The 23,835-nt window shown below is 49.9% G+C and overlaps 1 protein-coding gene across 24 annotated transcripts in view; it reads right to left on the reverse strand.

Annotated features, from left to right (window-relative positions):
- Nucleotides 1-23,835, reverse strand: part of CACNA1B (calcium voltage-gated channel subunit alpha1 B) — a 265,839-nt gene that overhangs the window by 54,139 nt on the left and 187,865 nt on the right. For 14 of the 24 annotated variants that reach the window (XM_032130521.1, XM_032130522.1, XM_032130520.1 and 11 more), the window contains 10 exons: nucleotides 19,207-20,031; nucleotides 17,824-18,050; nucleotides 16,000-16,120; nucleotides 12,903-13,032; nucleotides 12,263-12,322; nucleotides 11,400-11,506; nucleotides 7,928-7,939; nucleotides 3,397-3,493; nucleotides 1,201-1,361; nucleotides 16-153 (listed from right to left, as the gene is read on the reverse strand). In XM_032130521.1, the coding sequence (XP_031986412.1) occupies nucleotides 16-153; nucleotides 1,201-1,361; nucleotides 3,397-3,493; nucleotides 7,928-7,939; nucleotides 11,400-11,506; nucleotides 12,263-12,322; nucleotides 12,903-13,032; nucleotides 16,000-16,120; nucleotides 17,824-18,050; nucleotides 19,207-20,031 (1,878 nt within the window). The remainder of the gene's footprint in view (nucleotides 1-15; nucleotides 154-1,200; nucleotides 1,362-3,396; nucleotides 3,494-7,927; nucleotides 7,940-11,399; nucleotides 11,507-12,262; nucleotides 12,323-12,902; nucleotides 13,033-15,999; nucleotides 16,121-17,823; nucleotides 18,051-19,206; nucleotides 20,032-23,835) is intronic. The other 10 variants (XM_032130533.1, XM_032130526.1, XM_032130540.1 and 7 more) reach the window with 1 other exon arrangement.

Below are 23,835 nucleotides of genomic sequence, written 5' to 3' on the forward strand. Positions count from 1 at the left end.
AGCCCCATTACTCACGTTGGCCACCCTTCCCCTGTGGACACGGTGAAGAGCGTGAGCAGAGCCCAGAGCACGTTGTCGTAGTGGAACTCGTATTTTTTCCATTCCCTGGGCTGTGCCTCCACCTCATTTTTTTCATAATCCAGGTACTGACCCCTAGGAACAAGAGATTGAGAGCCAGTGAGAGAATGAAAGCAGATCAGGCATTTCTTAGGACTCAGGAGTTTTGGAAAGCCCCAGCAGCACAGTCTGGACTCTGCTGTGGATTACAGACAAGGAGACCCCCTCAAAGCCTATGATAGAAGTAAAGGCCAATTTTTGAGTCACTCTTAGCCACGGGAACTGGACCTGAGGACTAAAAATGAAAGGAATTTTAAGCAAGGCATTCATTCATTCATTAGGCAAAGCCAGCCATCAACACCTGGGCGGCCCCTAAATTGTCTGACCCCACAGAAAACCTCTGCTTGACAGGGAAACATCTCTGGCTCCTACTCCAGGGTTGGGTCTAAGTCCTAAATGTGTCCTGCTTTTAGGGGCCTGGCACGAGGAGAACCCTCTCCAACCTACCCTTTTCTGTCCTTTCACATTCCTCCCCGTAATTTATCTGCATTCTTCCAAGGAAGAACTGCAGTGACAACCCCTGGGATCCCACCGGGACGTGCCCTGCACGTGCCAGGCAGCAGGAGAGGGACGGGCAGAGCAGGACAGTGCTGAGGAGGTGCTTTGGGTGCCAAGAAAAAGCTGATGAGATGCACATTGTGGAGTACCACACCTTGGCAGCCTGCTGGGAAGGACAAAGCATGACAGGGCTTTTAAAAGATTCAGATCCTGTCCCTCTCCTCACTAATTAGTAGCTCTTTAACATCCCACGCTTCTGATTATTTATTCAGTGTGTTTTTCTAATTCATTGGAGCTCTAAGAATCAAGGTGGAAAGAGGAGTCACACTATCAAAAACCCTTCTCTTAGGAATCACACTCAGCTTTCCTGGGAAAGAAGCTGCCTCCCCTGTATCCTGAAGATCAGAGCCAGGAGTGACACAGCTGTTAAAGAAAAACAAGGCAAATTCACCTCCGGGCTGGCTGTGCTGAATTATTGCTCTTATTTACAGGAGACTCTTCCCACTCAGCACATCCCTGATTTTGGGCCAGCCTGGGCAGCTGCAGGAAGCTGCTCCCTGCCACATTCCCTACTCCCAGCTGTACCTGCAGTCCTTCTCCAGCTCCTTGGACTCGTCCGTGCAGTAGAAGAAGCGGCCCTTGAAGAGCTGCACGGCGATGACGGCGAAGATGAACATGAAGAGCATGTACACGATGAGGATGTTGAGGACGTTCTTCAGGGAGTTCACCACACAGTCAAAGACAGCCTGGGCGTGGAGGGGAGCACGGTCAAGGGGTGGGGAGAAAGGAAAAGTTCATCCAAAATCTTGGCATCCACTGTTTAACCACACTCGGGGAGTCACGGAGGATTTGGGTTGGAAAAGACCTTAAAGCTCATCTTATTCCCACCTTCCACTGTCCCAGGCTGCTCCAAGCCTCAATGTCCAGCCTGGCCTTGGGCACTGCCAGGGATCCAGGGGCAGCCCCAGCTGCTCTGGGCACCCTGTGCCAGGGCCTGCCCACCCTCCCAGGGAACAATTCCTTCCCAAAATCCCAGCTAAATCTCCCTCATTTGGGACTCATTCCCCATCCCACAACCCATGGGTGCTTCGATGGATTTTCACTTCCCAAAGCTGTGAGGAACAACTCCAGCTTCCCTCATCTCCTGCTTTATCCACAACTTTGGCTGTGCCACTGAATTTTCTGATGCTGCTCATAACGTTTACAAAGACAATCACAGCTTGTCAAGACAATATTAGTCCTGAGCAAACATTTCATTATAAAATGAAAATTGTTTTGATTTTACTTCCAGTGGATGCATAAAAACTGTTGGAATAATAAGGAAAAAAAATACCAGGAAACAAAACAACCAAATGCTTTGAATAAATATTTTTCTGAAGAGCTGTCTGTCAGAATGAGGTGTGACTAATGTGCTCTCCTGAACTCCCTGCAAAGAACTTCTCAAACTCATTACTACGTGGGAATGAAGCCCTGATTCATCACAAGTAATTTGCAGTTTAATTTTAGTCAGAAGTTTGTCATAATACCAGAAATTGAGCAGTCCCTGCCCAAGCACAGGGTTTGTACAATCCTGCTGCTGTTCCTCTGAATGGAAGTGAATCACCCACAGAATTACACTCCTGATGCAAGCCAGGAATCCTGATGGAAATCTGTCCAATCAGCCCAGGAACCCTGATGGAAATCCCTGTGATCAGCCCAGGAATCCTGATGGAAATTTCTCTGATCAGCCCAGGAATCCTGATGGAAATCTTGTTAACTATCCCAGGAATCCTGATAGGAATCTCTCTGATCAGCCCAGGGATCCTGATGGAAATTTCTCTAATCAGCCCAGGAACCCTGATGGAAATCTGTCCAATCAGCCCAGGAATCCTGATGGAAATCTTTTTAATTAGCCCAGGAATCCTGATGGAAATCTCACTGATCAACCCAGAAATCCAACATGAAATTTCTACATGGTTCAACATTAACGTTCCTTTTCTTTTCAGATCAATTTCATGTGCATAAAACTAAAATTATTTAAGCATGAATGGTGGGCTCAGACAAAAGCAAATCTCCAGAGCAGCTGACCCTTAGTTTGATGTGAAAACAGGAATTGTCAAACACATTTTCACCGTTCCAAAACATCCATGGCTTTTTCCCCATCAACAGCCCACAAAAGGTATTGAGGAGTCCCTAAATCTCAGGAATTATGGAATTTTAATTCCTTCCATTCTCTCTTTGCAGGACCTGGCTGCACCTCAAATTGTTGCTGTTGGATGAGTAACCACAGGCCATTAAATTGATTTTATTTTTTAGCTCAGTGTTCTAGGGAAGAAAAGAACTGGACTATGGATTCTTTAATAGAAAGATGAATAAATTAAAGCTCCTCCCACAGCAATGACAAATCCCTTTGGACAGCCTGTGGAAAACCTTGCAATATTCATGTTAAATTCTCCAGGGAAACCCAAACCCTCCCAACCCCATTTTTTCCTGTATCACTTCAAAGACCATCCCACTTATGAACTGTAATTTAATTTATCTGCCTTTTTTTCTATTTGTAGAGGTTTAATTTTCATGGCATTTCCACAAGAATCCCTAAAGTTACCCACAATGTTGGCAAAAGCACCCGAGTGTTTGCCATTTGCTCAATATCTGCCCAGCTGTTTGTGCTCATCTGGCACAGAGATGCATCGCAACCAAAGAAAAGCAACAGAAACAACTTGGGGTCAGTGGAGTCCACCAGCTGCCACTCAGATCGGTCAGAAACCTCCAGAGAAGGAAAATTTGGGGTTCTTTTCTAACCTTTAACTTTGGCAGCCGTTTTATGGTCTTCAGAGGCCGGAGCACCCGCAGGACTCGCAGGGACTTGATGGTGTTGATGTCCTTGCCTTTGGTTCCTCTGCAAGGGAGAAAAAGGCACAAGAACAACAGAGGGAATCGTTTGCTCCTCAGGTCACTCACTGGGGTGTTTCTGGGCATCCAGGGTGGCTTTGGTGGTGCAATTGGTTGGGTTTGGGGTGGTTTTTTTGGCAGGTTTTGTGTCCATCCTCAGCAGGGCTGCAGGCAGGATGACCCAGCCTCACCTGGGGTGGATCCAGCAGCACGAGGAGAAGGCTGGGGCGGGACAGGGTCCTGGCAGGGCTCAGCCACAGGATGTCCAGGCTTTGTCACCTCCCAGCCGCTCAGCAGGACCTGGGGCCCTTCCTGCCCCGACTCCACACCGGACAAGGCTCCCAGGCAGGGCAGCAGCACCGGGACAGGAGGCTCAGCTCCTCCATCCCATTCCCGGCAGGAGAAGGGACAAAGCCACATGTGGCTCTTCCCTCCCAGCTGGATGAGGCAGGGGCTGTTTCTCCGTGCAATTCTCTGGCGGGAACATTGTGCCAAGAGGGTTTGGGAGCCTTCCTGGTGAGGGACAGAGCTCTCCTGGGGGTCAGAGCCTGTTCCCTCATCCCTGAGTGTCCCGTGGAGGACATGCCACCGATCCCATGCAGGACCATGTAATATGACAATATATTACATGCCTGGAGCAGTGCTGGGACAACTCCCCACTCAGGCATGCAGGTGCTGTCAGTCACATTTGGGGCTTAGGTTTGGTTAAAACCGAGTGCAAGGCCCGAGAACGTTCCTCTTGTTAACTTCAAGAGGGGTTTTAGGGGAAGGACAGAGTTCCTTTCCTCGTGCACTTCCAAAATAAATAAGCAAAAAGAGACAACAGATACATCTTCTTCCAACCCCATGGCAAAACAACAACATTCCCTTCGTTTTGTATGAAGTGGAAAATGGGATGGAAATCGGGAGTTTTATTCATGGCTGGAGGTTTGGGTCTGGGACTGCGCTGAGGGAACACAGGTGTGAATGAAGAACGGTGGGACAGATGCTGGTAGTTCCTATCCTGTGCTCTCCCAGGCTGCTGAACATTCCTCTTCTCCAGGAGGGAAATAATGGAAGGACGAGAGACCCAAGAGAGCCACGGAGGTTTGGGAAGAAGTGCAGAGCTTCCCCCACCCTGCCCTACACCCTGTGCTGAGGGAGGAGCACCAAGGGTGGAGGGAACCAGCCAGTTTTGTGGCTGCCTGACCCTGCTCAGCCCTGGGAAGGGTCTTGTTGGAAATCCAGCCACTTCCAAAGGATTGAGAACTCACACCTAATGCTGGACTGGAATCTACAACCCAAACCCACATTCCTGCCTCATCTCCAGTCCCTTTCCCCCATCGCCAGGCACTGCAGTTGTCTGGAAATGCAGTAAGAGGGAGACACACAGGAATTTCTGGAGGGTCGGTTGTATCCCAGGGATGTATAACTTGAGGAGAAATTCCCTTTCCACAAGGTTTAGTAGAAGTGGAGGAAAGGGGGAACAGGATGGACAGGTCCCTGACCTCTCCCTCTCCCATCCTTCAGGGCTGTTTTAGGGCCATTTTAATCCATCCCAACTGGACCCTGACCACTAACACAGCTCTCAATCCAGGCACGGGATTTACTCCCAGAGCTACAGGACTGATTTAAAGGCACAAAATGACTATTAAATATTAAAAAAGTAATATGTGACTCTCATTAGAGACCTTTGATCTGCCCTAGATGAAGCAGGCACCGCCAGCAGAGCTTTTACTGCCTTTCTTGTCTGGTTTTAGCAGAGCTGAAGGTCTGGCCTAGGCCTGGCTTTGCCTATTTGCTTTCAGCTATCATGGTCACCTCGGTGTCACCAGAGCCACCAGCTGAGCTGGGGCTCCCCCACAGCCCAGGCTGACCCTCAGCAGTGCCCTGGCTGCAGGACAGGTTGTTCAGCCTCCCCAGGAGGATGGGAATGGCAGCAGGGAAGCAAAAGGGGGAAGGAGGAGATGCCACAGGACATCCCACCTGTCCCCAGGGCTGGTGGCCACCCCATCCCCGGGGCTGCCCCCTCTGCAAGGCCAAGCAAATCCCTTCCCCTGCTCCATGTTTCCCACGTGAGGAAAGCCAGGGAAGCAGTGGGAGCTGAGGAAGGTGGGGGTGAGAGAGGAGTGAGGGTGAGACTCTTCAGGGCCACGTGGTTGGGGCAGCAGGACGGGAAAGGAGGGTGGGACACGGGGACACCGTGCCCAGAGCTCTGCTCCGTTCCCCAGCGCCCACGGCCACGTTGCTGCTTTGCAGATCAGCACTGCCAGCCCAGCAAAGCTCAGCTCTGCTCTCCTGGGCTCACTCAGAACCCCAGAATATTCCCACATGGTGCCTGCTCCTGATTCCAGGAGACCTGGACGCTGCTGCTGTGCCAATTAACAACTGCACTAATGAGGCCTCGTGTAAACGAGAACAGAGACATTTCCCTGCTCTGCTCTCCCGGGGTGGGCTCCACGCCTGAAGCAAGAATTTCTGTGGATTTAATACTTCCAGGAAGGTTACAGAGACGTGAGGCAGAGCAAATCCTTGCTCCTGCTTTTCCCTGGAATGGGATGAGCGCTCGGAGAGCTCCGAGGTGGAGGGCAGACAGCTCCAGTCACAGGAAATTCCTTCTGCCTCAGCAGAGGACACTAAGAAGGGCTGACTGATTTTTTTTTTTTCCATTCAGGCACTTAAGCAAATAAAGAGCGTGAGCCAATTAAATCTTAATGGGATTTATGCTCTGAACCATACAGAGAATCCTGAGGAACAAAAAAAGTTCCATTTCTTGTCACAGTAAGGTCCCTGCTATAGGAAAAGCTTTTCCTGGTCCTCTGACCCAGAGTGATGCAAACTGCATTTTAATTAAAAGGACCCTCTGCCTGTCAAGTAAAACCCTAAGGGTTGGGTTTGGGTATTTTTAAGAACCCTCTCTGCCAATACTGGGATTTCTTCACTGCTTTCATACAAAGCCAGATATCCCAGAAAATAAAAAGTCCAGATGGAACTGGGATGCAGTCAAAAGGTGAATCCAAGCACACATCTGACCTGGATATTCCTCACGACAGAAAGAAATTGTTGTGGAAGGACGAGATTTTAATGGACTGCTGAACAACAACTGCAACCTTCAGGAGAGCTGAATCTTGAATTAGAGCTATAGAGGAGCACAGGATAAAGGCAGACAGCAAACAAAAAAAGGAAAAAAAAAAGAGAATACCACCAGAAGAAAAAATAGCATTAGCTCAGTTTTGGGTGCATTAGGCCAGCGCTGTTTTGTTGTTTTCTGTGTCAGTTTGCTGCCTGTTTATTTCAAACATTAGGAATATTTTAAAAGAGCTTTGCAGAGCCTTTTCTCCCTTTAATAAATAAAAGGGCCTTTAAAAATTTAGTGGTTCTTTCAAATGGAAGCTGCTTGTTGCTGTTGCTGCTGCCAGCAGCTCTGATTTCAGGTGACAGGGACCTCTCAGAGCCAGGGCGTCAAAAATCCAGGGTAAAGTGGAGCCTGTGATTGCCTGGAATCCTCCTGGAAGAATAAATGAGGTCACCTCACTCTGCCCAAGCACAAAGCCACCCTCTTCCTGCCCTAAACGCTGTACTTTCCTCGAGAGAAGAAAGAATCCAGTGCCAAATTTCCTGGACCACATCAAAGGCTTTTCTTGGCATCTTTTTCCTCGCTATGGAGGATCCCCCCGGAGCTCCTGGAATGTGGGGACAGAGGACACAGCCCTGCCTCCCATCCTGCCCCTGCACTGACAGCAGAACTGCCACATGCAGAAGGTTAAATACAAATTTTGGGACCTCCTTGTTCACAAATTCCCTGTGCAAAAAGCTCCCTGAGCTGTTTTTGTGTCAGAGACATCCCCCAGTATCAGAGCCTGGATCCCTGAATGAAGCTGTCCTGAGCTGACAGCAGAACTGCCACTTGCAAAAGGTTAAATACAACTTCTGGGACCTCCTTCTTCACAAATCCCCCTGAAAAAAGCTCCCTGAGCTCTGTTCTCACGTCAGAGACCTCCCCCCAATATCAGAGCCTGGATCCCAGCTGGGTCCCCTTGCCCACACTGCACTGAATTAGTCCTGGAGCTTCCAGCTTGGCTGTTTGGAGGTGAAATCCTCTAAAAGAGACTAAAATTTCTTCTTTAAACCTGGTTGTTCAGATTTTCACAGATTGTAACTCACCCATCAGTGCCCACTGAGTCAACCCCTCAAATCTTTTTTGGTACAGATACATCTCCGTATGTTTGTTGACTCTCTGACTTGGGTTTGTTTTTACTCTGTTCCTATCTGTGCTGAAGGAAAGCCAGGATGGATGAGGATTGTTAAGGGAAGATATTCACTGGATAATGAGAATAAAGGGACGGAGGAGTGGATGTGATGGGTGGAACATGGCTGGGTTGTTTCCACAGTGGCAAAGTGTGTGGTTGGACAGGTTGGACAGGCAAAGACAGAGCAGCAAGAGACAGGAAGAACATATTACCCCATGAAACTCCTAGAGAGAGATTCCAGCAAGGAGAAGACAAAGAAAGAGCAGAGTCAATGACAAACAGAAACATCAGAGAGGTCCCCCAGCCCCTGGCCCGCTCCCACCAACTCGACAGGATAAACCAGCAGGGAAGGGTTTTCTGGACAGCAGAAATCCTGCATTCCCTGCTGGATCCACTGGGAAAAACACCTCCAAATCTCTCTTCTCTCCCACTTTGGGAGGGAGAACCTCGACTATTTGTTTTTTTTTCCACGAGCATCCTGAAATTCTGAGCATCTCAGCCACCTTTCCTCTGTTCCAAATTTTTCCAGGCCAAATCTTTGCTGCTCTTCCTCAGCTGTTCCTCCCAAGTACGGGGCTGAAAGATTTTGGTGACAATTTTCCACACGTTGTTTGTTGGCTTCGATATCCCTGAGGACTCAAACATGTCTGGGTGTTTGTGGCGTGTTTATCTCCAGAAAAAGAAAGGGATTTATCTTTGAAACGCTCTGCTAAATGGGAAACATTCCTTTCTTATTATCATCATCATCATATTATTATTATTATTATTATTGTTCCCAGCATCGCTCCGGGGGCATTGTTTTAAATTTAGTTTTTGATTTTCCTAACCACAGTCAAGCACAGAGCTGCTCCTCAAGAGCTGCAGGCAGAAAGAAAACCCAGAGCTGCTTTGAGAGCTGGGCTTTATCAATCTTGTAGCAGCGACTGGTATCATCTCAAATGCTTCAATTAACACAGGCTGCTGCAATATTCCAGATGGGAGCTCTGTAATTCCCAGGTTTTTAGGGATGGGTTAATTCAGCAAGAGGTTGGTTCCCATCACCCTCAGTGGGCAGCGAGGAGGCCGAGAACATGAATTAAATTCCACCCTGCACGTGGCAGCCGTGGGTTCAAACAAAGCAGTGACAGCCACATTAAATCCCATTTTTAGCCACTGAGGAGGGTGACAGGGCTGTGGGATTTGCTGGAAAAATCCAACTGATTGAACAACAAAGAATCTCCAAAAGCTCCTTTTCGGGATTATCAACGTTCAGTTGGCTCTGTGTGTCCATCTGGTTTAACCAAACCAGGAGCTGGGCCTAAGTCACGACCACCTACCCTGTTAGGATTCCGAACTGGAACAGAGAGAATTCATTTCCCAGGAATGACTGATTTCCCAGCTTTTGGGCTACACCAGGGAGGCTGCAGGCATTCCCTGGATTGGATGTTGCCCACTGAAATGGGGATGTGGAGCAGGGCTTACAGAGAGCAGAAAAATCACAGAAGAAATTCAAATTTTCCCAAGCTTTACAAATAAGCTTGTCTGACTTTCATCTGGGAGACGGCAACTAGGCTGGGTTTATGCAGTCCCTGGCTCTAAAACCCTGCTCAAGACTCACTCACAGTGGAAAATAAAAGCAGCTTGGGGCACGTATCACAAAGCACAGGCAGGGGATGTAGCAGTAATTTATTCAGAGGCTGATGAGGTGCTGTTAGATATTCATGGCCCAACGTGAGCAACAGAAGAAAACCTGAGCAGAAAAGCCTCAGAAAGATTAAAAATTATTCATTTTAATCCGTAACTCCAGCAAGGAGAATCTCCTTCAAAAGAAAATCGTGTTCAAAGAGAAGGTGTTTTAAAGGCAGGGCCTGAGGTTTGCTCTCCCAGCACAGGGAGCTGCTCTGAAGGGCTCCCAAAATGCCCCCTGGAAGTTTGAATTCCTGATGGAAAAGGGGAATTCTCCTGGGACCCCAGACTTTGGGTTAGGTTGGTTTTTTGTGATTATTTGACTTCTCCACCTCTCTTCAATTCAGAGGAGCTTTGTTAAGTTCCGATGTTGCTGATTTGGGTTTTTTAAGTTAAACTTTTGCTTTTGCTTAACTCGATCTGGTTTAAGTCAATCTCATTCTGAGAGATGTTCCATGGATATTTTTCATGTGCTGGGAAATAAAAGCCCACACATGTCTAGTCGAGCTTAAAAAGCAGCTCAGTTTTGGATGTTAAATTTTAGGTCAGCGGGACATTCACCAAGCCAGTTTTGCTTACGACAGAGCACTGAACTCCTCCAAAAAACTGATTTTTAATGAGGGACAAAATGTTTAAAGAGAGGAGGGCAGCAGCCCTTTGACGAAATTATGTTGGATATGATTTCCTCCAAGAACTGAATAATTTGGTGAAGGATCAGGCACAGCCCAGATTTCAACATCCCCCAAAATCACACCTAAAATATCAATCCTGTCCATTCACTTTTGGGTCAATTTAGCTTGGAGGGTTTTTATTCCTATTCAGCATTTGCACTGAAGAAAAGCAGATGGAAAATACAAATCTCACCACCTCAATGCGACAGGAACCTGGAAAATGAAAAATTCCTGAGGAATATTTTACCAGAAAGGCAACATTTTGTGCAAATTTTTTTGTGCAGAGCTGAGGGAGGAGCAGGGATTTGGCTCTGCTTCAAAACTGCTGCCAATTTAAAGCAGCCCAGCCACGCTCCGTGGCTCCCTGACAAAGGTGGATGCTTTCCTCATTAGCGAGTGAAACGCTGCTAATTCTCATTAGCAAATTAAACAATTTCCTCTCCTCTAATCATCCTGTCGACAAACAGGTGAGCTCGGCTGGGCATGGGCTGCTAAACACTCCCAGAATTGCTCAGGGCTAATTTAGCAGAAGATTAAAGTGGTCAAGTCCTGCTGCCTGTTTCCAGGTCATCTTTTGTTTCTCAGCAAAGCATTTGCAAACAATTCCCGCGCCTCAGAACGAGTGGGAAATTTCTTCCCATCCTCCACTCGGCTCCTGAAGGTTGGAAGAAGCTGTGTTGCTCTTCCTGTGGTTGTTTCCAAGAAAAAAGGCTCAAATGAGAAGCGAATTTTAATTTTTAAAGAGTTATTCCTCTGTGTTTGTTGCTCAAAATCCTCCACGATATTAAAGAAGGATGTGAGGTATTATTTAAAGTCATAAATACAGAGCAGGGGTTGAGGGAGGGAGAAATACAAGTGGAAATACAAGGTCCTGAATGAGAGTGGAGAGAAAAGGAAAGAAATAGGAAAGGTTTGTGAAGCAGAAATATCCACAACTCTGCAAATAAGGGTTTGCCAAGAGTTCATGGAGTTACCAGCTGATTTCTTTCACTGTTTTTTCATAGTGAGAGCAATTCCTACAACCAGTGCCTGGAGACACTGGACTGCCACAAAGTGTTACAGTGAGTTCCTGAAAAGAACTTGGCCAAAGAATCACAAAAATCTTGGCTTCGTGTTTGAATGAGCAGAGAATGGGCTCAGCCTCAAGCTGGGAGGATTTTCAAGAGGTTCCACGACACAAATTTAGTTGGGTTCATTCCTTTTCTTCACCCCCCGCCCACCCAGCTACGAGAGGAAAAAGGGCAGGAATTGAACATCTCACTGGGAAATGGAGCCACAAACATTACAGGTCCTGCCCCCTCTGTCACTCATTCCCTGGAATTTGGGAGGAGAAGGAAAATGAACTTACGAGAAGGCAAAAGCCACCAAGGCCCCACTGACCACAATGAAGTCCAGGATATTCCACAGGTCACGGAAGTAGGAGCCGGGGTGGAGCAGCAGCCCCAAGTCGATCATCTGCAGAGAAAACCCAGGAGAAGGAAGAGTTTTAATCAAGCATGGCCCAGATCCACCCTGCCGAGGGGCAGGAGAAGGTTCTGGATCAAAGGACCCTTCACAAAGTGCCGAGATCCTCGGCCGAGCCGCTCCTCTCAAACAGGCAGGAAAACTCTCCCAAAAATGAAGCTCAAATCAATAAAACTTAACCAAAAGCTGCCAAAATGAGGCCTCACTGCTCCCTAGGATTCCTTCCACACACATGCATTAATCCTGGTTTTATTCTGCATCTCTTTTGCATCTCGCTTGGACAGGGAAACCCAGCTCCTGCCTTATCCCAACACTGAATCCCCACTTTATGGGACTGTTCTCTGGGAAGTTACTGCCCCCCAGTCCTGGCAAAACCTGTCACCCTGCTGAGGAAAAAGAGAAATTCTCAGCTTTTTGAAACGTGACAAACCAAGAATCAGCTGTTATTAATATTCCTGCTCAGTGCCAAAGGCAAAGGGAAGAATCAGGAGTGTCTGAGCAAGGTCTGGCAGCTCCTGTGTCTTCCCAATTCTTACCCTCTTACACAGCTCCTAAAGACATCCTGATCTTCCTCCATAAAGTATGAGATGAAGGAAACCAGGAGAGCTGCTCCATCTGATTTTAAGAGCTGTTCCCAAGTTCAAGCTCTCCATCCTTCCCACCTCTGTCCTGCTCCACCCTTTCTCCAGCTTCTCACAAATAAATCTGCAAGAAGAGGTGACTCTCTCCGCTTGGAAAAGTTCTTACCTTGATCACCATCTCAAAGGTGAAGACTCCTGTGAATATATAATCCAGGTATTTCAGAGCCTAAATGGGAGAGGGAAATGTGTGTTAGGGAAGGCCATGCCCTGAAATAACCTGCACAGGAGCAAGGTTAAATATCTCATCTAGCAATGGTCTGTTTGCTGGGATGGACAAAAACCATCTGGTGCGAAAGTTTTCAGATAATTTAGGCACAAACCTGAATCATCTGAGTTAAAGCAGCATTTCCCCAGTCCTTGCCAGCCTGCACCCAAGGCTGGCTTCAGTGCACCTGCACTTCTGGCAGGTTGAACAAGGCAAAAGGGATTTAATTTCGAAATGAAATGTTTGAACATCCTTTCCTGAAGAGATTATCCAGCAGCTTTTCCCACTGCAGGATGGGCTGTCAGCTTTGCAGCTCCTCCAGCAAAGCCCCATCAGCCACACAATTTCCAAGTTCTCCAACCCAGATGTGGCTGAAGCAGCAGGAAGGGACAGGAATCGAGAGCATTTTGACAGCGGAACAAAGATAATTTGGGTGCGTTACCAAAGCTTTAATTTTGCACTGCCAGCACAGAGCGTTACCCTGCGGAGATGGGAACGGGAGAAGAAAGCCCAAATTCTGGGAATTTTGGGTGGCACTCACGTCATTCCTGGGAGACTCAGCTTGGACGGGGTCCTCTGCAGCCAGGGCGATGCTGCTGAGGGCGATGACGATCAGGATCACCATCTCAAAGTAGCGCAGGTTGACGATGTAGTGGAACAGGCGCCGGATCCTGCGGGGACAGGAGCACAGGGCTGTGAGGTGAGGGAGAACGGGCACTAATCCAGCAGGAACAGCACCTTTGGCATTCCTGCTGTAATAATGGGAAGAAAATTAAAACCAGGCTTTAAATTCCAGTTTGCAACACATCTTGGTGAAATTTAAATGAGGGAGTTCAACATCTCTGCACTGCTCTCTACGCCCTCTGCAAAGCAACATCCACTCATCTCTTTATCTCTCTATTTATCTCCCTGTTTATCTCCCTATCTGTTTATCTCTCTATTTATCTCTCTACCCATCTGTCAAAAGAGCACCAACAGCTTTCAAGCATCCACACTCAACTCTACAAATCACGTTTATGGCACTCCCCCATCCTTCTCCCTCCGAACTCCCAGGTTAGCACCCTGCGAGTTCAAAACAAGCTTTGAAATCCTTTTTAATGTCAACTAATCCCTTTAAAATGTTGAGAGTCTCAGCTGAATCCGCCTTTGTGGCTCTGAGTGTTCCTCCCACCAATCCCTCTCTGCCTGCACTTCACTCCAAGTCACACTTTACAGCACAAATACTTTACAGGACTAGATTTGATGACTTCCACCTAATCTTTTTTATTCTCAAATTGTGTCCGAGGAAAGTGGTAAACGCTCCCATTCCTAAGCAATCCAGATCTCTTCACAAATTGCAGCTAATAATTCCATCTGACCACAAGTCCCAAATCCTTAACTGCACATGGAGCTCTGCATTTGCACCGCATTTGTCAGCTGAATAAAGGACTTAGCCCGAAAATCAAATTATAGATTTAACTCGCCAGCAACTTTGTTATCTGAGAATGTATTTCAGCTCCTTTATCCCATTTTCTCTAAGCAAATATCTGAACAGTGAGAATTAAAGTCTATTTTTCACGTCTGCTTACATTTTCCTTTTTTTTGGCTCGGTAATGGATTCAGAGCAGAAAAGAGCTGCAAATACCAGGGAAGCAAATTTGATAGAAAATAACCTGGAGAAAAGTGCTTTTGTGGATCCCTTAACTCTGGTTTTCAATCTGCCAGGAGAAGATGATCATCTCCGTGCTCCGTGGAGCCACAGAAGTGAAAGGCAACATTCCCAAGAACATTTGTAGCCGTAATTCCCGCATCAAACTCAATTCATCAAAGCAATAACAAGCCCCTATTTTTAGCTCCTCACCATTCATAACCAGCAGTGAGATGTGGGAGCATTTGTGAACTGCCAGTGAGGCTTGAGAAATCACTTCACAGCCCTGCATGCTCGAAGAGGGTGATGGCATTTGGAGAAAAAAAAGGGAACTCATTTCTGCTTCCCTGAGCTGTTTTCCCCTCTGGCAGCAGCCGGGTCGTGGATCCCCAGCAGGGCTTGGAAGGGAGATGGGAAAAGCTTCCTAGGCCAGCAAGCAGAAAGAGCTCTCTGGAGGAGTTCCCACCACCAGAACACCTGGGGGGATGCAGCTGCCTCTGCATCTTGCCCAGAGGAGGAAAAACAAGCTGCTGACATTCCTGGAGTTTGGGCTTGGTCGCGTTATCCCCCCCGGCTTGCCTGTAACACATTTTTTCTCCCAGTGAATTTTGTTTTTCCAGTGGTTTTTCAGCAAAGGGGTTTTATTTTGGGAGGGTGTAAGCTGGAGAAAACTGCAAAACAACAGAAACAACCCCCAGATCCTGGGCTCTGAGGCTCAGAAGGGCCTAACTGCAGGATGAGGGCAGAGAAAAGAAGCAGCCATAGGGAATGAGGAAGTTTTGCTGCTTCTCTGCCTGCCCAGCTCGGTCTCAGCTCAGAGCCCTGGGCTCAGCACCCTCTCGTCCCCACCCAGTGGTGCTGCCTTGGCAGATCCTTCCCTGCTCATTTTTGGTGGTTACTTCACAACAAAAAGACCGAATGTTAGGGAAATACCATTTCCTTATCCAAGCAGATAGAGGCCAAGCTCCATAATCCTAATCTGGCTCCCCAGGTGATGGCCCCGAGGCTGCCAGAGCTCCAGGAGCGTTGGGACAACCTGGGATGCCCAGGGTGGGATTGTTGGGGTGTCTGTGCAAGGCCAGGGGCTGGATCAATGATCCTGCTGGGTCCCTCCCAGCTCGCTCAGGATATTCTGGGATTCTCTTCAGCCTGCCCAGTGTCCGGGGGTGCTTCCACCACGGGGGCTTTTTGGATGTCAAATATGAGAACACGGAGCCTGTTCTGTTCCATGACTGCACAAGATGTCACAGTCCCGAGCAGCAGGAGGTGCAGGAGAACTCATTTTCCTCTTAAATCCAGCTGCCAAAGAAGGGTCTGAGTTGCCTTTGGTATCTGGGCAGAGAGAAACTCTGAGATCTGCAAGTTTACCTGAGCGAGAGAGAGACCTCTGCTCCGAGGGGATCTCCAGAAGTTTCCAACGCCCTTTCTTAAAATGCTTAAAATGCCTCACAGCCCTTCACGCCACAATTATTCCAACCCCACTGCCTCCCCCCTGGTCCTGCAGCCCTCCAGAGGAACAGATTCTGAATTTCCAGGCTTTGAGTCCAAAGCTCCCCAGAAGGCAGCGCTGCCTGAAGGGGAAGAAATGCCCTAATCCCAGCAGATCCCACAGGCTGCACTCCCAGCCTTGGCAAATGAAAAATGTCCAGGTTTTCCCAGAAGTTCAAAGTTTGCAGTGATGCAGAGCCACTTTTTGGAAAGAACAGGGATTCCAGCTGAGGAACCTGCAGGAATTTGCTGGCATCCAAACAGTCCTCAGCCTGTTATTCCTGATAAAGTCTTTTCCCAACAACACCTGTGCTCCCATTTTTTGGGATCTACATCAGCAGGGTCTGCCTAAAGCATTTTCTTTTCCCTGTCCTGGTAGTTTAATCCCCCAGGAAAACCCAGCTGAACAGCAGCATCTGGCCCACAGAAATGAGCTTTTATTTCATGTCCCAGTGTGTTTCCAGAGATGAAAACCCCACTCTTTGAAGCACCTGGAACCCAGGTTGGTGCTACAGGAACTTACGGATTTGTGGGACTGAGGATAAACATGGAACTGTAAGGCAGGATCGGTTTAGGCCCATTTTTCGTCAAGTCATCGACGTCTTTCTTCTCCTCTGTTTTGCTTTCAAACTCCACGTTGTTCACTGGAAACGGGAATTTGGGGAAAACACAAAGAAGGAGAGGGTTAAAAAGCAGATCCACAGCCTTCCCGCTGCCTGGAGCGGCTGGAAATGCCAACAGTGCAGCTGGGAGAGCAAACAGCCTTTGGAAGTGCTGATTAAATGGGATGAACAATCACGGGATTATTATCACTCCCAAGTGAGGCAGTGCTACCCCTCAGCTGCTGCTGAGCCACGGAGCAGCCAGGAAATGGAAAGAAACCATGAGCTTATTTATCCCAGAGCTGTCAAACTGGGGCTGGAAAACCCATCCCAAAAAGCACAAATTCTTAGGGAGAGGGATCAGCTCGGGATCCTTGAGAGGAAAGAAAAAGGGAATCTGAGCAACCTCGTAATTCAGTGTTTTCTCCCATGGATCAGGAGCACAACTGGCTTTGGAACACACAAAAGAGCAAATTCAGGGATGAGGTTTAATACTTTGGGGGTTGAGACTGCTGAAATTCCCAGAATTAGGAAAAAAACCTGGAAAGGACTTCTTGGACTTCCTCAGAGCTGTGCCTGCATTGTGCACCTCGGTTTGGTCAGAGCTCCCCATGTGCAAAAGTGTGCAGCTCCTTCAGGTTTGAAGATCTACTCTAAAATTACTCCAAACCTCCCTCCCAAAGGTTGGAAATTCCCCAATTTTCACCCTAACTTCACTTCCAGGGATAATTTACTGAAGATCATTTCCCATCTATGAACTGGGTAACATTTTATGCTGCAAGTTCTCTTCTTAGACACACATAAAGGCTCTTCCATTAATTCCCAGGACCTAAAACCCAACAACCCCACCCTTTGGAATGTGCTCAGCGCAGGGCTTTTATTACATTTTATTTTATTTTGCAAGAAAAGGACATTTCGTTGTGTTTGAGTAACACGTTCAATAAACTCCTTATTGGATTTCCAGTCAGATCCAGAGGAAACGGCCAGGAAAAGGGAGAGGCTGATAAATTGTGATTGACAGGAACTCAGCATGGCAATATAGGAAAATTACCACTGAAGAGGGGGGGAAAAAAAGGAGAAAGGAGAAGGAAACAAAAGAAAAGATAAATCTTGTGGCTGACAACAGAGTGAAAATCAGAGACCCTGGCAGGTTTTGGCTGTGCCTCTTGGAAAGCAGAGTCCCGATGGCCTGGAGTCCAATGTGGACCTCTTGGATTTCACACTGGGATTCTCCTGAGCTCTCCAGACTTCTCCAGGCTGATCCCACCCTGCCAGGGATCAGCCCTAAGGTGGTGGGAACAGGCTGGTGGTGGCTGGGCACGAGGATCTTGGGGCCATCTGTAAATCTGTGCTGATAAACCCAAGGCAGAGAGCTCTGGAGAAGCACAGGGAGGGTGGATCTGCTCCAACTGTGATGCAGAGGATTTTAAAAAGCTCTGGAATCTCACGAAGGATCCCAAAGCTGCAGGATTACACATGGATGTTGCTTTCCCTGCTCCTTCACCGTTCTTCGTGCTCTGGGTGAGCCATTTCCAGGGACTCAGGTGTTTTCCAGAGCCACCAGGCAGCCAGGAACCCTTGCTGAGTTCCTGCAGTCTGTGTGGGAATTACAGATCCTCTGTCACCAAGTTCCCTGTCTGCCTCTCTCGAGGATGGCAGCGCCCAGCAGAGCCCCCATCGCTCCTCAGGAATTTCAATTTCCTGGCAATTTCACAGCAGGAAAAGCAGGGGACAAAGGCACTCACTTGGAATGACAGTGGTGTCCCCTGGAGGGGCCGTGATGGTGACAGGGATGTTCACAGTGGTGGTTTTGTCCAGCGGGGGCTGAATCATCCTCGTCACGTTCTTCTGGTTGTCGGCATCCTCCGGCTGCTCGGGCACCTTCTGCAGGTATGTGCTGGGCAGGGTGTGCACAGGGACACTCCCAGGGACACTCCCACTGCCACTGGCCTCCAGCTCACACTGGTTCTCCCTAGGAAAAAGCAGGATTTGCTCAATATGGCCCAGGAAGGGTTCAGGGACGCATCCCTGACGCTGCACCTCGTGCTGGGTTTGTTTTCTGCATGGAAATCCTTTGCAGGACAACCTCCAGACAGTAAAATTTGGGACTTTTTCCTCTGAGACCTCCCAAGCCAACCCCAATCACAAGATTACAGGCACTGAAAATCCCTTGGGTCTTTCTGATGATGCTCCCAAGCCAGGACCATGTGGCACCTGCACGTAGCAGTGCCACAAGCCACCCCCCAGATCAGCTGCCGGATGAATCCTGACACGCTGCTCCCTAATGCTCTCCCCAGGCCTTATTTAAACGTGGGGATTCTCTTTTCCAGCCTGGAAGCACTCTGGAACGTGGCTGTCAGCAGCTAAATAGCTCCTGCTCTCCTCTGCAGCAGCAGCAGCTCGGCTCCAGTGAGGAGGAAAGCGAGCCCGTGCACATGAGCACGCTGAACAGCAGGCAGAGTGTTTGGAAATTCAGCTGAAAGGAAGATAATTTAGACAGGAAAATTATTATCTCAGTGCCACTCACAGCTCTCCACGGTGACATGAACTCTATTCTAAAGAATCCCAGTGCAATTTCTTTTCCATCAGACTAATAAAGCTGAAAAGGCAATCTATCCTTCTTTATTAACTACTCCAAATACTTCACCAGGGCTGTTTTTCTCACTTGACTTAAATAAGAATTAAAGCAAATGGGGGCCATCGTTGCTCTTAATGGAAGAGGCCACGTGCTGGAACAACTGGTGGTGCAGCTGAAGGCTCCCCATGAAAAATGAAAATCAAAGGGCTGTAAAGCAAGGCTGGCCGAAATTTTAAAAATGTCCCTCAGGAGCTTCCTTCAGAAGCTGGGAAATTCTCTGCTCCACTTGGTGTCCTACAGGGTCGTACAGGGTGTTTACAGCAAGGAGATGTCCTGCCTTAAACCTGAGCTGGTTTAGGAACCAAGATCGTCTTTGGGAGCCTCTGTCATTGCTGACTGAGGCAAAACAGAGGGGTTGTGGGGGGAGCCACTGTGGGGACAGGGACAGCAGGGAATGCCACGGGGACGGGGAAACGGGATTTCTTGGAACACCTCTGGGGCTTTGTGACCCCTGAACCGACCCGGGGAGGGCCTGGCAGCACTCACTCACTTGGGCTGGTGATTGCGGTGCTCCTTCTCGCCAGCCTCGCCCTCCTTCTCGCCGTTGTCCTTCTCCACGGACTCGTAGGTGGACAGCGCCCTGTTCCTGAGCCGGTGCCGCCGGTGGGGCTCGTCTCCGCTGTCGCCCTTGGCTCCGGGCTCTCCATCCCTGTTCCCGGACCTGGAGCCGCCGCGGTGCCGGGAGCGCCGCTCGCCGCGGGCGCCGTTGGCGGTGCCGTTGCCCTCCTTGCCCGGCCGGTCGGACGAGTGCCGGTGGCTGCGGTGCCTGCGGTGCTCCTTCTCGGTGCCATCCTCCACCGAGCCCCGCCGGTGGTGCCTCTTCCCCCCTTCCTGCCCCCTGTTCCGGTCGCTTTTCCCTTCCTTGCTGCCCCCTTCCACCTCCTTGCTGCGGCTCCGGTGCTGCCTGTGCCGCTCCTCCTTGTTGCCCACGCCGGTTTCGCCGCCCTCATCCTTGGTCACGTCGCCCTTCTCCTGCTCTCCCAGCTTCTCCTTATCCCGATGCCGGTGGTGCTTCCGTGGCGCTTCTGCCCCGTCAGCTGAGGTGACTTTGGGGTGCTCCACCACCTCCTGGACATCCACGGGGCTCAGCTTGGTGATGTTGTTCCTGCCTTCGCTGCGGGGCTCCACGACCAGCGGCCGGTCCAGGTGGGTTTTCATGTCGGGCCGGATGTGCAGGGTGGTGGCGTAGCGCACCCGCTCCTCGGGGTCCAGCTCGTTGTACAGGGCCTCGCAGCTGGCTCGGAAGTTGTGCATCCGGATCTGGCTCGTCCTCTGCTCCCAAACCGACTTGGATTTGGAGGAATTCTGCTGCTTGCTAAGGGCGGGAGAAACGGGAGAAGTCAGCACCCGAATTCGCGCCCTTTCCCTAAATACCAACTAAAAAAAAAAAAACAAAAAAAAAACCAGAAAAACAGGGAATTTTCAGCCGAGGTAGGGAATTAGAGGGTTGAACCAAAGGTGAAACAGGGATGGAGAGAGAACACGAGCAGGGAAAGCCAGCGGGATCATCCGTGTTAGTTTGCCCACACACTATGAGATCAGCCCTCTGGAAAGGAGTTATTCTGCGTTTCGGAAATGTGGAAGCCTCGGGAATAGTCTGAAGGATTAAAACGTCAGCACGCAGAAATCACACACCCCAGCCAGAGCTTTGGAACAGCCCACAAAGCTTCCCAAAATTAGCAGCACTTTTCTCCCCACCTGGAAACATCTGGATGAGGAAATTAGCGGTGAGCAAGAGAAGTTAGATCAGCAGGAGGAGCAGGGAAAATGAAACCTGAGGATCCGAGCCTGCCACCAGCCCCTTCCCCTTCCAGCCAGCCCCAGGGGTTGTCTTCCAGCTGTGCTGCCCTCTTGGCTCATGGAACAGGTCTAGAACTGTTCTAAACCCACGGCATCCTTCCAGGTGAGCATGGACCAGCAGCCCACACATCACTGGAGAATGGAAAAGTACAGGTAAGAGAGGAAAAGTGTCCTGTGCACCAGGAAAAGGGCCCAGAGAGAGGAGAGTCACACATAGATCCATAAAATATCCTGAGCTGGAAGGGAGCCACAGGGATCGTCCAGTCCAACCCCTGACCTGCACAGACCCCCCAACAGCCCCACCCTGGGCATCCCTGGCAGCGCTGTCCAAACGCTCCTGGAGCTCTGGCAGCCTCGGGGCCGTGCCCATTCCCTGGGCAGCCTGGGCAGTGCCCAGCACCCTCTGGGGGAAGAACCTTTCCCTGCTCTCAGCCTGAGCCTGCCCTGGCCCAGCTCCAGCCGCTCCCTGGGTGCTGTCCCTGGCCCAGGAGCAGAGATCGGAGCTGCCCCTCGGGAGGAGCTGCAGCCCCCGGGGAGCTCTGCCCTCAGTCTGCTCCAGCTGAACAATCCCAGTGCCCTCAGTCCCTCTTTGTGTGGCCATTCCAGACCCTTCCCCATCCCTGTATCCCAAGATGAAGCTGAGATGGGAACACCTTTATCCCTGGAGTCACCTGTTCATCTCTGTCACCCTTTATGACGAGGACACCTTCTCTGGCATTCCCTGAGTTTCATTTTTCAGCACAGCACTTGGGTTCTCACCACCATATTCAAAGTGACCACAAACCCAACCAGGGTGTGAAGGGAAGACTTTTTCTTTTCTTCCAAAAATTTCAAGTCAAATTCTGCTTTTCACTGGCTGCCAGGGTGAAATCCTGGATTTAACCTCGTGAAGGCTCAGCACTCATTTTTTTCCTTAACAAAACTTTTCCTAGCAAAACCAGGAAAGGCATTTTCCTCCCCCCAGCCTGCTCTGACATCTCCATTCCCCACAGCGCAGCCTGAGCTTTGCAGCCAGAGTGAGCAGAGCCCACATGGGAGGCAAACACAACTTCCTTACGCATTTTCTGGGCTCCCTTGGCAGTGGAAAAAAGCACCTTTTGCGTGTTCTGGTGCTGACTGGGACTGTCTGGCTCTGTCACCGTGCACAGGCCCCGGGGAGGTGACATCCAGCCACACTCGTGTGGCACAGTGGGAGCTGTCAGAAGGGTTTTGTGTCACTGGGCTCTGGGGAATTGCTTCTTTACCGAGGCTGCTGCTGCTGCTGCCTGGTGCTGCTAAAGAGGCAAAAACTCACTGAAAACCCTCATGAGAGCAGCCAGGCAGATGTGAAGGAACCTCACTGAATCCTCAAATCAGAGCTGATCACCAAAATTAAATATCTACACCCTGTTGCCAAGTTCTGGACTCGTTTCCCAGCAGCCGAGTCCCCCATTTGCAGCCTGGCAGGGGAACAAATGACAAAAATCATGGTTTCAAATGTAAATAATACCAGAAGCTCCTGGGGACACGGCTTAGAGCCCTGCTCACCACAAATCCCACATCCAAGGGAGGACAGGCTGCTCCTGAGGGAGAGCTCCCTCCAAGCTGGCACAAGGATGAAAAGCCCCATTACAGTGGGCACTTGCCACTTTCTTTGGTTCAAAATGATGAAAAATTAAATATTCTCACTCAGCAGGAGCTTTCCCTGGTTTGAGAAGGAATGAGGAATGTGCAGAGCCTCCCCCTGCCCAGCCCTGCTGCCCTGACCAAGGATTCCCTGTGGGAAGCCACAGGAAAAGCTCTGCATAGCCCTCCAGAGCCAGCAGGGATGGAGCTGCCCAGGATGGGCATCCTGGGATATTCTGCACTTCCTCTGGGATGGCTGGGTGTCCTGCTCTGCCCTGCTCCACATTTTAGCTCTGCTAAACCCATCTGGGCTACAAATCTCTTCAAACCCAGGCTCAGGGAAAGCTTCGGGATTTTCTGGGCCTGGCTGAGCTCCCTGAATGCTGCCACCAACACCTCTATTCTTAGGGAATATTCCTCACTCCATAATGAAAGTCCTGAGGTGGGGAATGGCCTCTGCCCTGTGCTTTGGGCAGCACTGAAGTGATAATCAGCCTTTAAGATTAATTGGGGAAGTGCCTTTGTGCTGAAACCTTCAGTTCATCTACAACCCAAGAGCAGAGGGAGGAGCACAACCACCCCCTGCTCCATCCTGTGCTCCACTGCCATGGGACAGGAACCAGCAGGGCTGGGACACGAAGCCTTGGTGTCCCTGCAGTGACTCCCCAAAGTGAAACACCCAGGAAATCATCAGGCAGCTCCCAAGGACACAGCCTGCCCCTCTGCCTGTGCTGAGCCCATCCATGATGGAAAGAAAATCCCCTAAATCAGGCTGGATGTGGGGAGGAGGAAGGTGGGGATGCAGGGCTGATCCTCAGCCCGGCTCTGACACAAGCTGTGTCACCTCAGGAGGGGTTTGTCATTCATGTTTTAGTTACACCAAGAACATAAATCAGCTTTTAAACGACCTCTGAGGTGTTTGCACTGCCCATCACTCAGGGCTAAGTGAGAGGTGCTGCCAGGGAACTGCACCCCTGAGAACCTGCAGGAACCAGGCACTGCACACATCAGCTCCGCCTGTTCTGCTGTGGAAAAAAAAGACACTGACATTCCAGCCTCGAACTTCCCAGCACCTGGAAACGAGCTGCACCCTTAACGCTGACACAAGGCACGGAGGCCAGTGCCAAAAACTCCGGCACAAAGGCACCCGCTGGCTCTGGGCACCAACAACCCCAGAGCAGGAGCTGCAGCAGCAATGCCTGCACAGCCATTGCTCTTCCCACAGGGAAAACACTCCAAAAGAAAAAGACAAAAAAGACAAATCAGGATATTTACGAAGCGCGGTAAAAACCCAGCCTGGAAAACGCGGCGCTTGCGAGCTCGATTCCATCTCCAGAGCAGTGAGGAGCATCCCAAATCCTGGCATCCAAACACCAGTCAGGAGCCAGAGCCAGGGCACAGAGGCTGCTGTGGGAATGGGGTAAAGCACCCGAGCAGGATGGGCCCTGTGGGGACAGAGCTGGGAATTCCAGAGCCAGAGCAGCAGCAACGGGAGGGGAAGTGGTGTCTGCTTGTCCACCGGCATTTATCCGGCTCCAGCTCTCTCCGAGTCCCCACAGCCACTGAGCTCGGGGATTTGGGACAGCTCCTCCTCTACTGGTGCTCTCTGGCCATGAGGATAGTTTGGGAGCTGGTTCTTGGCACCCCTTAAAACAAAGCAGGGCTCCAGTCCAGCTGCCGGCCTGGGAGGAGATGCAGCAACAGGAGGGACTTC

This window comes from Corvus moneduloides, chromosome 21 (assembly GCF_009650955.1).
Source record: "Corvus moneduloides isolate bCorMon1 chromosome 21, bCorMon1.pri, whole genome shotgun sequence".
NCBI classification, from domain to species: Eukaryota; Metazoa; Chordata; class Aves; order Passeriformes; family Corvidae; genus Corvus; species Corvus moneduloides.